This window comes from Trachinotus anak, unplaced genomic scaffold (genome assembly GCF_046630095.1).
Source record: "Trachinotus anak isolate AG129_WGS33_773 ecotype Australia unplaced genomic scaffold, CSIRO_AGI_Tana_v1 ptg000038l, whole genome shotgun sequence".
NCBI lineage: Eukaryota > Metazoa > Chordata > Actinopteri > Carangiformes > Carangidae > Trachinotus > Trachinotus anak.
This window is the reverse complement of record NW_027273889.1, coordinates 168497-181165: the sequence shown is the minus strand read 5'-3', so window position 1 is coordinate 181165 and position 12669 is coordinate 168497. Positions and strand designations below refer to the sequence as shown.

Genomic DNA, 12669 nt, shown 5'->3' with positions numbered 1-12669 from the left:
TCCTGCATGTATGTAAAGTAATCTATTACATTATCATTCAACCTTTATCCCCACACTCCTGTACACACACATATTAGACCTGGATCATCTTGTTTTTAATGTGAAAGGCCTGTTTCCTGTGTGTAGGTGTTTACCTGCAGAAAAGGTGGGGGTGGGGGTTGATGCAGAGCTGCAGTTCATCATCACAAACACCAGGAGGCACTGAAGAAACCTTACTGATTCAAATCTTTACACTGGTTGAATTTGACATGAACTGGAAACTAAACACATGAACTAATTATTGATCATTATTACCTGATTATTGACAGACTCTGTTTTTACATTCAATTTTCTTATTTTTTCAAACCAAAGCTCATTACAAGAAAAAATATAAATAAAAACAAGCACAAACATCAGCACTGTAGAAACCAGTCAAACCATTATCACCACCACCACAGCTGAACTGGTTTAAATAAGAACACCACCCAGTTTATAAATGATCACATTCAGAAAACATGATAAAATAAATAAACTTTAAACAAAGTCAGTGAAAATACAATAATCTCACGTGGACAATTTTTAATCTAAAAACATTAATTTCACCTGATTCTAATGAGTTTCCATTCAGCCAATCACTACCCAGATAAGGATCAGGTGTAAACTCAACAAGTCAATGTGAAGCTCATTCAGTTCAGTCTGACCAAAGGTCCAAACTGTTCAAACTGTCAGAACTTTATTTAAAACTCCAGCAGGTCTCACAAACTCAGACCTGTCACCCAAATGTGGACAAATGGATTTAAAATGGCGCAGTAGAGTCTGGTTAAAAGGCTTTCAGTCACAGTTTTATATTATTATATTATTATTATTATTATTATCCATTTTTTTAATCATTTGTATTTTCTTTGTTTTTCAAATTTAACTTATGGTATTTTCTCCATTATAAAGTTCTTTATCAATACATTACCCCTGCTCAGATCTCTTCTCTCTAAACTGAAAACTGTTCGTAAGGAGCCATACAAATAAAGTTCAATTAATTGAATGAGGAGCTGAGAAAAAATGATCCACAACATGAGAGACAAGTTTCTTCAGGCAGAAATTTAAAGATGTCAAACATCAGTTTTGCTGAAACTCGACTCCTCATCATGTTCATCAGGACAATTATATCTGCAAACTGAGGCCACACCCACTCATCCATCCGTCTTTGGACTGACACAGTTGAATTGCACTTAAATATTTTAAATTATTTTTGTGTTTTAAAATCAAATTAAAATCAGACTCAGTAGAAACTTCATCATTTTATCATCACTGATGTGGTCTTGAATGTGACCCCCCTCAGACCAGGTTTCAGTATCAGAGCCTTCTGCAGGTCTGACAGGAGCCTCATTGACTGACTCATTAGTCTGATTTCTCTGTTACCTCCACCACAGATCCTGCCGGTCTGTCTGTCTATCAGACATATTGATGGTGGTGAGACTGAGTTTGAGGAGTTTGGTTGGTCTGAAACCAGATGATGATGATCTGGATTGGACTCAGGATCGGACTCAGGATCAGACTGAGGATCAGACTCTGGTTTGGACTCTGTATCAGACTAACCCTAACCCTAAACTATGATTAAGGTCATGATCATACCTGCCCCTCTCACACTTCCACCTGTGTGGCTCCTGACAGAGCTCTGTGATTGGCTGATATTTACAGGACTGACAAGGTCAACGCTGAAGTCACATGAACCTCTCTGCTCTCTCACCAGAGACACACGAACATCTCAAACTGGAATAAATAAACACACTGTGACCTCACAGTGACATCACAGTGATGTCACAGTTGAACCCTGATGATAAAAATTCGATGAAGCTGTAGATGAAAACACAGAATCAGGATGAGGCTGAAGATGAGTTCAGGGTCGAGCAGGTTCTCATTCAGGTCTGAAGACCACAACATCGATCAATAAAGATACGTCTTAGACAGCGAGTCCAGTTCCTGTCTGTGTGTCTGCCCCAGGTGACTCAGAAGTACCTGATCCCGGTGGTCCAGGTGTGTTAGTTCTGGTCCAGGGGCAGTTTGACGAAGGCAATAGCGGCGAGTTCTTTACAGAATTCCTCCAGGACGATGACTCCTCTGAGGAGGGTCAGGTGCTCCAGCCTGAGGACACACCCACAGGTATACAGCATTAGAGAGGACTCCAGGTCCTGCTGACGCACAGACAGGCAGAGAGAGAGACAGGCAGGTAGTTACCTCGTGTTGTGGCTCAGTCCAAGCAGGTGTCTCCTGGTGTTCAACAGTCTGTCTGTCAGGTTGGAAATCTGCTGGATCCTCTGCATTAAGTCTCCCATCACCTGAGAGACAGACAGGCAGACAGACAAGTGAGAAAGACAGGTGAGGTATATTCATCATTATGCTAAATAAAACATCACAGAGTTTCACAATAAAAGACTGATGACACAGACAGCTGATACCTGACAGCTTTGATAAATACCTGTCTGTCTCTCTGTGTCTTACCCTAATGAGGACAGAGAAGAGCGACCTGGAGCAGGGAGACAGGTGTATGTAGGGGTTGAGCAGGTATTCGTGCAGCACTGGGTGGTTGAAGGCAGACAGTCTGGAGAGAACTGCCGTCAGCTGCAGGTTCAACTCATATGGCTGAAAACACACAATCATCAGTAACAGACAGGAGACACCTGCTGCAGGTGAGTCACTGAGTCACCGCACAGGTGGGTGTGGGGTCAGACAGACGGGCGGGTGTACCTGCTCCAGGATGCGTCCCATTCGGTCAAACAGAACTTTGAACAGATGACCCTCAAAGAACTCCACCCCCTCACCTGAGGAGGAGGAGGGAGGAGGAAGACTGAGCGGCCAATCCCAAGTATGAGAGAGAGCCTGACAGTCGTTCACCTGAAGGAGGGGGGAGGAGCCTGTGTTAGACTGTGTGAAGACTGTCTGAGGGTCAAGACTGTGGATCAGGGTTTGAGGATCAGTCTGTTTGGTTCCTACTGAAGAATCATTATTGATTAATCTGCAACATATGTGACAACAGGAAATCCTGTAATTTACAGTCAGATCACATTCAGAAAGTTTTCACTACTTCACTACTAAAATGAAACAGTAATCAATGAAATATTGAAATACTGATCGACTGAGCTGATCTGATGATTGATCAGAGATTCATTTAACCTTTTCCTCTCCACGGTGACATCACCGCTGTCTCGCCTGTTCAGTTTAACACAAACAGCAGAACCTGGAAGGAAGTCTGCTCTGACTGAGGGTCAACCAGGGTCCCCATAAAGACAGAAATACGAACAGGTGTGTGTGTGTGTGTGTGTGTGTGTGTGTGTGTGTGTGTGTGTGTGTGTGTTCTGACCAGTGTGTGAGCGTCATGAACATATGATTCATATCCTCCTTCCTGCAGCAGCTGAGCTGATCGAACCTGAACAGGAACTAAACACAGGAAACTACACACACACACACACACACACACACACACAGGTCACAAAATCTGATCTTTATATGAATGAAGGCCTGATTAAATTACAGCCTCAGGTGATGATGACGATGATGATGATGATGATGATGATGTCACTACCTGTCCCTGTCCCCTAAAACTCTACAGCCCCTGGTTCTACCTCTGGAGCCCTGGTTACCTGTTGATGACATCAGCAGCTGATCCCAGTCCAGAGGGAGGAGAAGCAGAGAGGGGGGCAGGAGGAGGAGGAGGATGAGGAGAAGGAGGAAGGAGCTGACTGTCTGAGATCAACAAGCTGTCAGAGAAGAAGGGGTCCTCCTCCAGATCACTGAGACAAAAAAAAAAAAAAAACACACACAGAGTCAGTCTCACACCTCTGCTGGGGGCCCCGCTGACCCCCGGCCCCTCGTACAGACCTGTTGACTATAGGACTGACCACCTGACCTACAGGTGATCTATGAAAGCACACCAATAACATCAAACAACATCATGGGGGTGGAACCTGAGGAACCAGGTGAGTTGAGGTGTGAAGGTGTGGGCGTGGCCTTAACATGAGGGAGTTCAGGATTCATGTGCAGGTGTGATGTACTCACTCGCTGTCCTCGTAGCTCTCGGTGTGTCTGTCATCCACACCTGCAGCAGGGGGAGACAGGTAACGGCGACCCTGCAGGAAATTCAACACCAGGACGTCCAGAATGTCCCTGTGAGGCTTCTGTAGTAACTCGTCCACCAGAGACAGAGACGCCATGCTGATCTGAGGACAGAGACATCACACTGATCCACATGTTCATCAGTGAGGAGCACCTCCTGGACAGGTGTTCCTGTTCAGAGCGCTGTGCTGCTATGTGCGCCAGTGACGGTCTGTACATGATCACACTGACAGTCGGCTGCTCTACCTGGACTCACCTGGTCGGAGATGTGGTCACAGCGCTGCAGCAGCAGGTGTGCCAGAGTGTGTGTCCTCAAAAGGAAGTGAAGCAGCTGATCTAACAGAGAGGAGGACTGGACGAGTCTGACAGCAGCACAGAGGACGGAGGTGGACACCAGGACCACCTGCTCACACCTGGATATCAACAGGATATAACAGGACAACATCTGGTTCACATCTGCTGCTGCTGCTGCTGCTGCTGCTGATGATGATGATGAGTGAATGTGCAGCTGATGAGTTTAAACTTACGTGTTCAGCAGCTGAGGCTGAAGAACATCCAACAACCACAACTGATGAACACACTGAGATAACTTCACTGACAACACCTGCTGACACACACACACACACAGTCAGACATCAATGAACACAAACACCATGAAATATATTACAATATATGACAGTGAATAAAGTTTCATCAGTGACTGATGAACAAACAAACACAACCATCAGAGGAACTGAAGATCACACACACACACACACACACACACACACACACACACACACACACACACACACACACACACACACACACACACACACACACACACACACACAGCAGTGTGTGGAAGTTGTTACCAGTTAACTGTCCAAACGCTGTGTGTTCACAGTGTTGTGTGGTGATGATGTGTGTGTCGGCTCCACAGTCAGTGTGTAGTGGTCACTACACAGAGTTCATGTTAGAGTCTTATCTCACACTGTGTGCAGGTGTGTGTACCTGAGGGGCCTCTCTCATCAGGTGATCCAGGAAGTCAAACCAGGAGAAAAAACTGGTCATGTGATCAGAGGCAGGAGATGCTGACCTGAGATCAGAGCTGCAACAAGAGAACTGAGAACTGAGGGAGAGAGAGAGTTACTGCAGTACTCCTGTCAACGGTACACACTCTACTACACAGTACTGTACTGCCATCTGCTGGCTGTCACATGACTCTGCAGCTCTGACAGTGAGCTGAAACACCTGGCACACCTGATCTATACTGCTTTTACTTTATACAGGCGTTACCATGGTTACCACTTCCAGCGTGTGTTCAGTGTGTAGATACAGACAGTGTATATGTGTACCTCCACGGTGTGTGAGGCCAGCTCTGAACCTGTCCAGGATCCAGAATCTCCAGAGGTAGCAGGGAGTAAAGCTCCCGCAGCCTCCCAGCCAGCAGCTCTCCCAGCTGGGTCTGATAAGAGAGAATCTCCCCTGAGGATCCAGATTGGAGACCAGAGAGCAGCAGGAGGCCCTCATAGGCCTTGAGACACACAGAGCCCCTCTGTGGAGACATGAGATCAACTCCATGACTTTTCTTCCATGCTAAGGTAGACATAGCTGCAAATATTTATTATTTTTATTATTAAATAGTCCTCTGATTACTTTCACAATTAATTTTAAAAAATGTCTCAACATCCTGGAGTCCCAGGTCACATCCTCAAACACCTTCATTTACCTGAGCAACAGTCGTTTTGACTGACAAAATATGTTTACAGAAGAATCAGGAAGTCTGACCAGGTCTGACTCTTTGTGTGTATAATAATGTGGTTATAACATAGTAATAATTTATTAATAACGTGGTATAAATGTGAAATGTAGTAGTAACATTGTAGTTAAAATGTGGTAATAACGTAGTAATAATGTGTTGATAACATAGTAATAATGTGGTAATGTGTAAACCAAGTAATGTGTAAACATGACATAATAATGTGGTAATAATGTAGTTGTTATAGCCATTTTGTGTTTATTGCATGAAGGAAACGGATTCACCGACCGAATTGTTGTGATGTGGATCGGATGAGGTGAGTCAAGCAGCGGAGCCCTGTCAATGTGACAGAAGTAAGAGGAACAGGTCCTCACAGTTGTAATTAGTAATAGTAATGTTGTGGTGACTGAATGTCCTTTACTTACCTTAACAATTATTGATTATCTGTATGTTACAAATAGAGTTGCACGATACCCACGGTACCCACGCTACCCTGCGGTGCCAAATCGTAACGGTTCCTACTATACCAGAAATTCTACACGACGGTACTACCGTGGATTACTATGCTACCAGTGCCAGTTTCCGCTACATAGCGGCCGCCTCTACTCTCCTCCCAGCTTCTCACTGCATGCTACTCCCCTGTAAACAAACCCACATGGCAACTACTGCAACCGAACTACACAGCTGCTGAATGGCTGTTTGCCTCTTACTGGTGTCGTCCAAGGATATGATAGGCTGTTTCCGCACGCTGGGATCGCCCCGTCTGTTCGCTGATTGGCTGTACGTGTGTTTCTGCCGGCAAGAACGAACTCGATGAAGACAGCTCCGCTTCGGTAAAAAAAAAAAATTGCTTCAAAACAAACAACAACAACAAGCTAAAGTTTTGTCTCGCCCGAGACACACCAGACAACACTCTATTATTTATAATAGAGTGTTGTCAAAAATATTTGTTTCAGTCTAATTCTTACTTCACCAGTATTATGTTTATCATGCACCAGACAACATCACCAGTATTATGTTTATCATGCACCAAACAACATTATAAGTAATTAATAAGTATTTATTACTTGTACAAATACATCGAAGTTCATAAAAATGATAATACTAAAAAAAAGGCCGCAGTCCTGCCATAATACCCGGAACCGTGATACTTTGTCTGGTATAGTATCGTGGTTACTCATTTTGGTATCGTGACAACTGTAGTTACAAATGGACTTGTTAGTTGTAGTTAACCAACCTGACTCTTGGTGAGCTGCAGCAGAGCCAACAGCAGACTGCACTCTGATTGGACAGGACTGGAGCCAGATGAATCTGATTGGCTGGAGGATTGTGGTGTCTCTGTCCTATGATTGGAGGCTTGTGTGCAGAGCTGTGATTGGTCTGAGACTGGAGTCCCAGCTGCTGGTTGGTCCAGAATCTGATAACACAGTTTGAAGAACACAGGTGGTCAAATGACCTGCAGCAGATTCCAGTCAGCTAACTGGTTTAGTGCGATTAAACCAACAACAGGTGACCAGTGACAGGTTAGTTAACAGCTGTTAACAGTTACAGGTGAAGCAGGTAGAGGGATAGGTCAGCAAGTGAAGTGAAGCTGCTCGATTAAGACTGTGTTGACTAGTTTACTTAAGTAGTTTAGTTGCTGATTAGTTTAATTTGGGCAGATGGTCATTTAATTGGCACAAAAACTGTCAAGTCAACAGTTGGTAGTTAAGCTGGTTAAACATTCATGACTTTATAAAAATCGTCAGTTAAGAAGTTATCAGTAAAGTGTTACTTAACACTGAACTCCTAAAGTCAGTCCTATGGAACATGTGTTACTGGAGAAGTGAAGAGTTAATTAACTGGTAAAATGAAAATCTGGGGCGGCCCGATGGCGGAGTGGTTAGGGCGCGTACCACATGAGCGGATGCTCTCAGCAAGCAAGCGCCGGTTCGACTCCTGACCAGTCCGACTCTTTCCTGCGTGTCATTCCCCCTCTCTCTCTGCCCCTTTCCTGTCACTCTCTACTGTCCTGTCAATAAAGGCAAAAAATGCCCAAAAAATGTAAATCTGAACATTTAGTTTAAGAATCCTACAGATGATGATCCAGTTAATGAAATTAGCAGTTAGTAGTACACACAGCAAGGCTTGCCAACTAGTTAAAGACATTATCCAGTAGTAGTAAAGTGAAGTTCAAGTGAAATGAACCTGAGTTAGATATTTAGTTAATGAAATATGTTAATCAACGTTAGTGAGTTATTATTAGTTGGTCTCTTGGTTACTTAGTTAATGAAGGCATTTAGTTGACAGGTGGTGGGGCTGGTCAATTTATCAGTCTGGAACCAGTTCTCAGTCTGGTTAAGTTGGTTAAGTTACTGACTAACTTAACCCAACTTGCCTTTACCCAACTACCTAATTTCCCTTCGGGGATGAATAAAGTCATCTATCTATTTCTCTTGTTGTGTAGTTATTATTTGGTGAAGTTGGTCAGATGTTGCATGTCAGACATAGTTAAGGAAGTTACCTAATGGACAGTGAGTAAGGCTGGTTAAGCTTGTTTAGTTGGTTAGCTGCTGGTTACCTCTAAGACATATCCGAGCGTGTGCGGATCCTGTTTGACTCTGGAACAGATGACCAATAGGAACTGAGCTTCCTCCTTCTCCGTTTGGGAACCAGGGAGCGCACAAAGACGAATCAGCTTCTGAAAAGTGGAGCAGAGGTGATGTCACAGTGACATCATCAGCACACCTGGAGCCTCATTGATCATGTATAAATACATTTCTACAGACTCTGATCAATGTGATGTCATCACACAGCTGGTTGAAAAGTAGAAACAGGCTTAAAAAAATGACCTTAACAACTAATCAATCATCAGAATAGTGGCAGATTACTTTTCTGTTGATCAACTGATCAATTGATTAATTGACTGAACATAGCAGCTATAGGTAAAGGTAAAACTAGAATCAGCTCCTCCCACCAATCAGCCAAGTTATAGGATATATGGTCACAATCTGTTTCCTGAGTTACAGCTTTGAATAATGACCAGAGGTGTTTTTACAAAACATGATGTTGTCACGGTGAAGTTGACCTTTGACCTTTTATATGTAAAATGTCATCACCATTCTATCCTCATAGACATTAGTGAATAAACTATTGAGTCAGGGCCAAAACATTTTTTGTGAGGCCCCATTGAACTTTGACCTTTGACCACAAAAATTTGAATGAATGGTTGAGACAAATTTGAAGATGCTCCTTCCAGGTGTGACTGCGGCTTTCATTGGTTTGTTTGTTTGTTCTCAGTGAAAACAAATGACATGTGTGGGTTAGTGTTAACCCTAACTACACTACCCCTAACTATCCTAACCCTAACTATCCTATCCTAACCCTAACAGTGGAAACACAACAAAACCATAACAATACAACAACTTTTTACTTTTACTTTACATGATTTACTCTATATTACCACTACAGGACCTTGCTAATGGGAGGTGTTGACCATATTTGGCATTCTGGGGGTGTGTCCCTATGTAAATGAGCCTGTATGAGCAGGTGAATGTAGAACAGGTGAGACTGATCATTGTTCTTGTTTATTGTTTGAGTTCACTCATCCTCTGCTGTGTGTTTACCTGCACAGGTCTGTAGACGCTCACCAGGTGCAGCACAGGTTTCTGCACCTGAGACAACAGCTTAGAGAAGAACAACAACACCTGCTGAGACATACCTGGAGGATACTGAGGAGCAGAGAGGAGGAGAGAGGAGGAAGAGAGACAGGAGAGGGGAGGAGGAGGAACAGGAGAGATGAGGAGAGAAGAAGAGAGACAGGAGAGAGGAGGAGAGACAGGAGAGAGGAGAGAGGAGGAGGAGGAAAGTGGAGGAGGAGAGAGGAAGAGAAGGAGAGACAGGAGAGAGGAGAGAGGAGGAGGAGGAAAGAGGAGGAGGAGAGAAAGGAGAGAGGAGGATGAGGAAAGTGGAGGAGGAGAGAGGAAAAGGATAAGGAGAGACAGGAGAGAGGAGGATGAGGAAAGTGGAGGAGGAGAGAGGAGGAGGAGAAGGAGAGACAGGAGAGAGGAGGATGAGGAAAGTGGAGGAGGAGAGAGGAGGAGGAGAAGGAGAGACAAGAGAGAGGAGGAGGAGGAAAGTGGAGGAGGAGAGAGGAGGAGGACAAGGAGAGACAAGAGAGAGGAGGAGGAGGAAAGTGGAGGAGAGGAGGAGAGAGGAGTAGATAATTAGTGTGTAACTGTTGACTGGTTAAATCTGGTTCATGTTGACTAAGAACAAAATGAAACTTGTTTGTGTGTGAATGCTGCCAAAGATTGTTTATGAAGGAGAAGATGCCTCACTCTGACATTACTGTACAGTCAGAGGGAACAGAGTTACTGTAGCTCCAACAGAGTGAGACATCTTCACACCTGAAGCTTCCAGTCAAACATATTACCTGAGCTTTCCCCAGAGTACACAGAGTCTCCAGTAGTTTGTGGTGCAGCAGATACTCCATACAGGCCCCTGTCTCCTCCAAGCCCTGTATCAATACATCAATACATCAATTCATCAGTTCATCAATACATCATTTCATGAGTTCATCAGTTCATCGGTTCGTCAGCTTCCATCTGATTTACTTACATGTCATGTGAAGAAAACCGAACAAAAACGATGATAAATAAAATAATCATCACAGACTCAGTGTTTCCTCCTCAGAGGCTCAGTGAAGCTTCAGGTCAGTAGAGAACTTGGTGTCAGGACTCAGTTCTACATCTGTTTTATCAGTGAAGTAGATCAGGTAAAGAAGTGAACTGAGAGTCAGAGTCAGAGCTAGTTAGACATGTTAGGGTGTTAGAGGAGTTAGGAGAGGAGGTGCTCTCTGAAGAGAGGAGTCTTCAGCAGGGTCTTGAAGATAGAGAGGAGATAGATAGAGCTCCTGCTCTGAGAGACTTCAGGAGCTGGTTCCACCATCAGGGAACCACAGACCAGAACAGTCTGGACTGAGACTTACATGGTGGACACCACTCATCCAGAAAACATTTTTCAGTAGCTTTCATCATCACCTCCTCTTCCTCCTCCTCTTCCTTGCTGCAATGTACCAGCTTCTTCTGACGTTTCTTCCTGTTAGTCTGTTTTCTTCGTTGTTGGTTTTTTTGTTTCCTGTCGTTTTTAACTTTAGACTTTGGACGTCGTCGATTACGTTGACTCATCACAGCAGCCCTACATGACACCGAGGGAGCGCCCCGTGGGGCAGTGGTCTGAGAGTCCAGACAGGTCCAGTCAGACCAGAACTGAGGACTGAGCCCTGAGGGCCTCTGTCACAGAGGACAGGGCCATCTCACTGGAGTGGTCACGCTGAAAGACAGACTGGTTTGATGACCTGTTCGGTTGTGTGTTACCTGTTCAGGTGTGTGTGTTACCTGTTGTTTCTCCTCATACACCAAGATGTCCAACATCTGTCTGAGACGCCAGGGGATCTCTGTCTGTTTGACAGGACGACTGTCATCTGCGCGCACGCACACGCGCACACACACACACACACACACACACACACACACACACACACACACACAGACACACGTCTTACGTTTGTTGTGGACACTGGTTGATATTGCCCACACCCCCACAACATTAATCCCAGCACTGCTCCTCACCTGTCGTCTCGATGTAGTAGTTTGTTATTGACTTCCAGTGATCCACAAAGGAGTCCAACAGGTCCACTGTGGGCTCCCTCTGAGAGGCAGACAGGTAGAAAGACAGACAGGTGAACAGAACACCTGGCTAGCCTGTGTTACCTCCTGATAAACTAAACAAAGTTTGTTTTTGTGTCGGACAGAAACAGAGATTCAGAAAAACAGGGACAGACCCGGAGACCCGGTCAGTCTGTCCCCGCTCCCTCCTCCACCGTCACAAACTCTAACTTAATTAAACGTCTCACTCAGAAAAGCTAACCGAGGCTAACCGAGGCTAACTCACCGTCTCCAGGGCGTGCAGCAGCATACTGGTTAGCTTACTGAACGTCTCCATTTCCCGCCAAAAACCCACCGACACCGAGCGTCCGTTAACCTGGATTAAACCTGGTTAGTTAGCGATTAGTTACCAGTTTACTGCGACATGTTTACAAGTAAACTTGTAACACTGACAGTGTTGTCAACAACACAGAGTCAATAGACATCCGGGGTGGAGTTTCAAAATAAAAGTCCGGATGAATTTGCTCTTCAAAATAAGAGTTTCGTTAACAAATTCGTAGAATAAAGTCAGTTACTGCTGCAGCTTTTGTACAAGCGATCACTTTTACTTTTAATTCTTGAAGTACTAATACTTATGTGGTTTGCAGGACCTTTACTCGTAAAAGAGTATTTTTACAGTGTAGTATTCGTACTTCTCCTTAGGGACAGTATTTCTCTCTGAATCCTGAGACCAGTAAAGGATCATCAGCTTCAAGTCCCTGGACTCACAGGTCAGAGGTCAGCACTTCACTGTGTCTGTCATCCGCTGATGTGATCGATCAATGCTGATCAGTGCTGATCAGTGCTGATCAGTACCCTCTGGGTGGATCTGATTAGTTGCTTTCACTCTGATCTTTATGAACAGTCTGACTCAGTCTGGTTCACACAATCATTTAACTAATCATCTGTCACTTCACATCAAACAGTCATCAGGGAAACGACTGTTCCTGAACAGTCAGAGTTTGCATCCAGCAGCAGATCTTCATCAGCTCATTTCCCTTCCTGCTGTCCCACAGCTCAGAACACTGAACACACACACACACACACACACACACACACACACACACACACACACACACACACACACACACACACACACCAACATGTTGCAGCTTCCTGTATCTGATGATGAAGCTTTTTTTGTTTTCTCTGTTT

General features: G+C 44.5%; 1 protein-coding gene across 1 annotated transcript; it reads right to left on the bottom strand.

Annotated features, from left to right (window-relative positions):
* Positions 1–208: 208 nt before the first annotated feature.
* fhip2b (FHF complex subunit HOOK interacting protein 2B) lies at positions 209–11986 on the bottom strand. Its single transcript, XM_071472392.1, has 18 exons — positions 11762–11986; positions 11440–11518; positions 11206–11291; positions 10242–10325; positions 9433–9537; positions 8388–8507; positions 7065–7244; positions 5424–5623; positions 5080–5197; positions 4614–4690; positions 4343–4499; positions 4030–4190; positions 3615–3764; positions 3335–3425; positions 2722–2868; positions 2476–2616; positions 2212–2312; positions 209–2118 (listed from the first exon to the last, which is right to left on the bottom strand). The coding sequence occupies exons 1-18, from the start codon at positions 11810–11812 to the stop codon at positions 2016–2018; spliced, it is 2151 nt and encodes a 716-aa protein (XP_071328493.1). The 5' UTR covers positions 11813–11986; the 3' UTR covers positions 209–2015.
* Between the last annotated feature and the right edge of the window lie 683 nt (positions 11987–12669).

Bases quoted from the DNA above. Each gene is read 5' to 3' on its own strand.
- fhip2b (XM_071472392.1), bottom strand. From the start codon at position 11,812: ATGGAGACGTTCAGTAAGCTAACCAGTATGCTGCTGCACGCCCTGGAG. The intron at 9,538-10,241 runs GTAATATGTTTG...TCTGCTCCTCAG, and splicing joins GTACTCTGGGGAAAGCTCAG to TATCCTCCAGGTATGTCTCA. The intron at 3,765-4,029 runs GTGAGTACATCA...TTTTTGTCTCAG, and splicing joins GAGAGCTACGAGGACAGCGA to TGATCTGGAGGAGGACCCCT.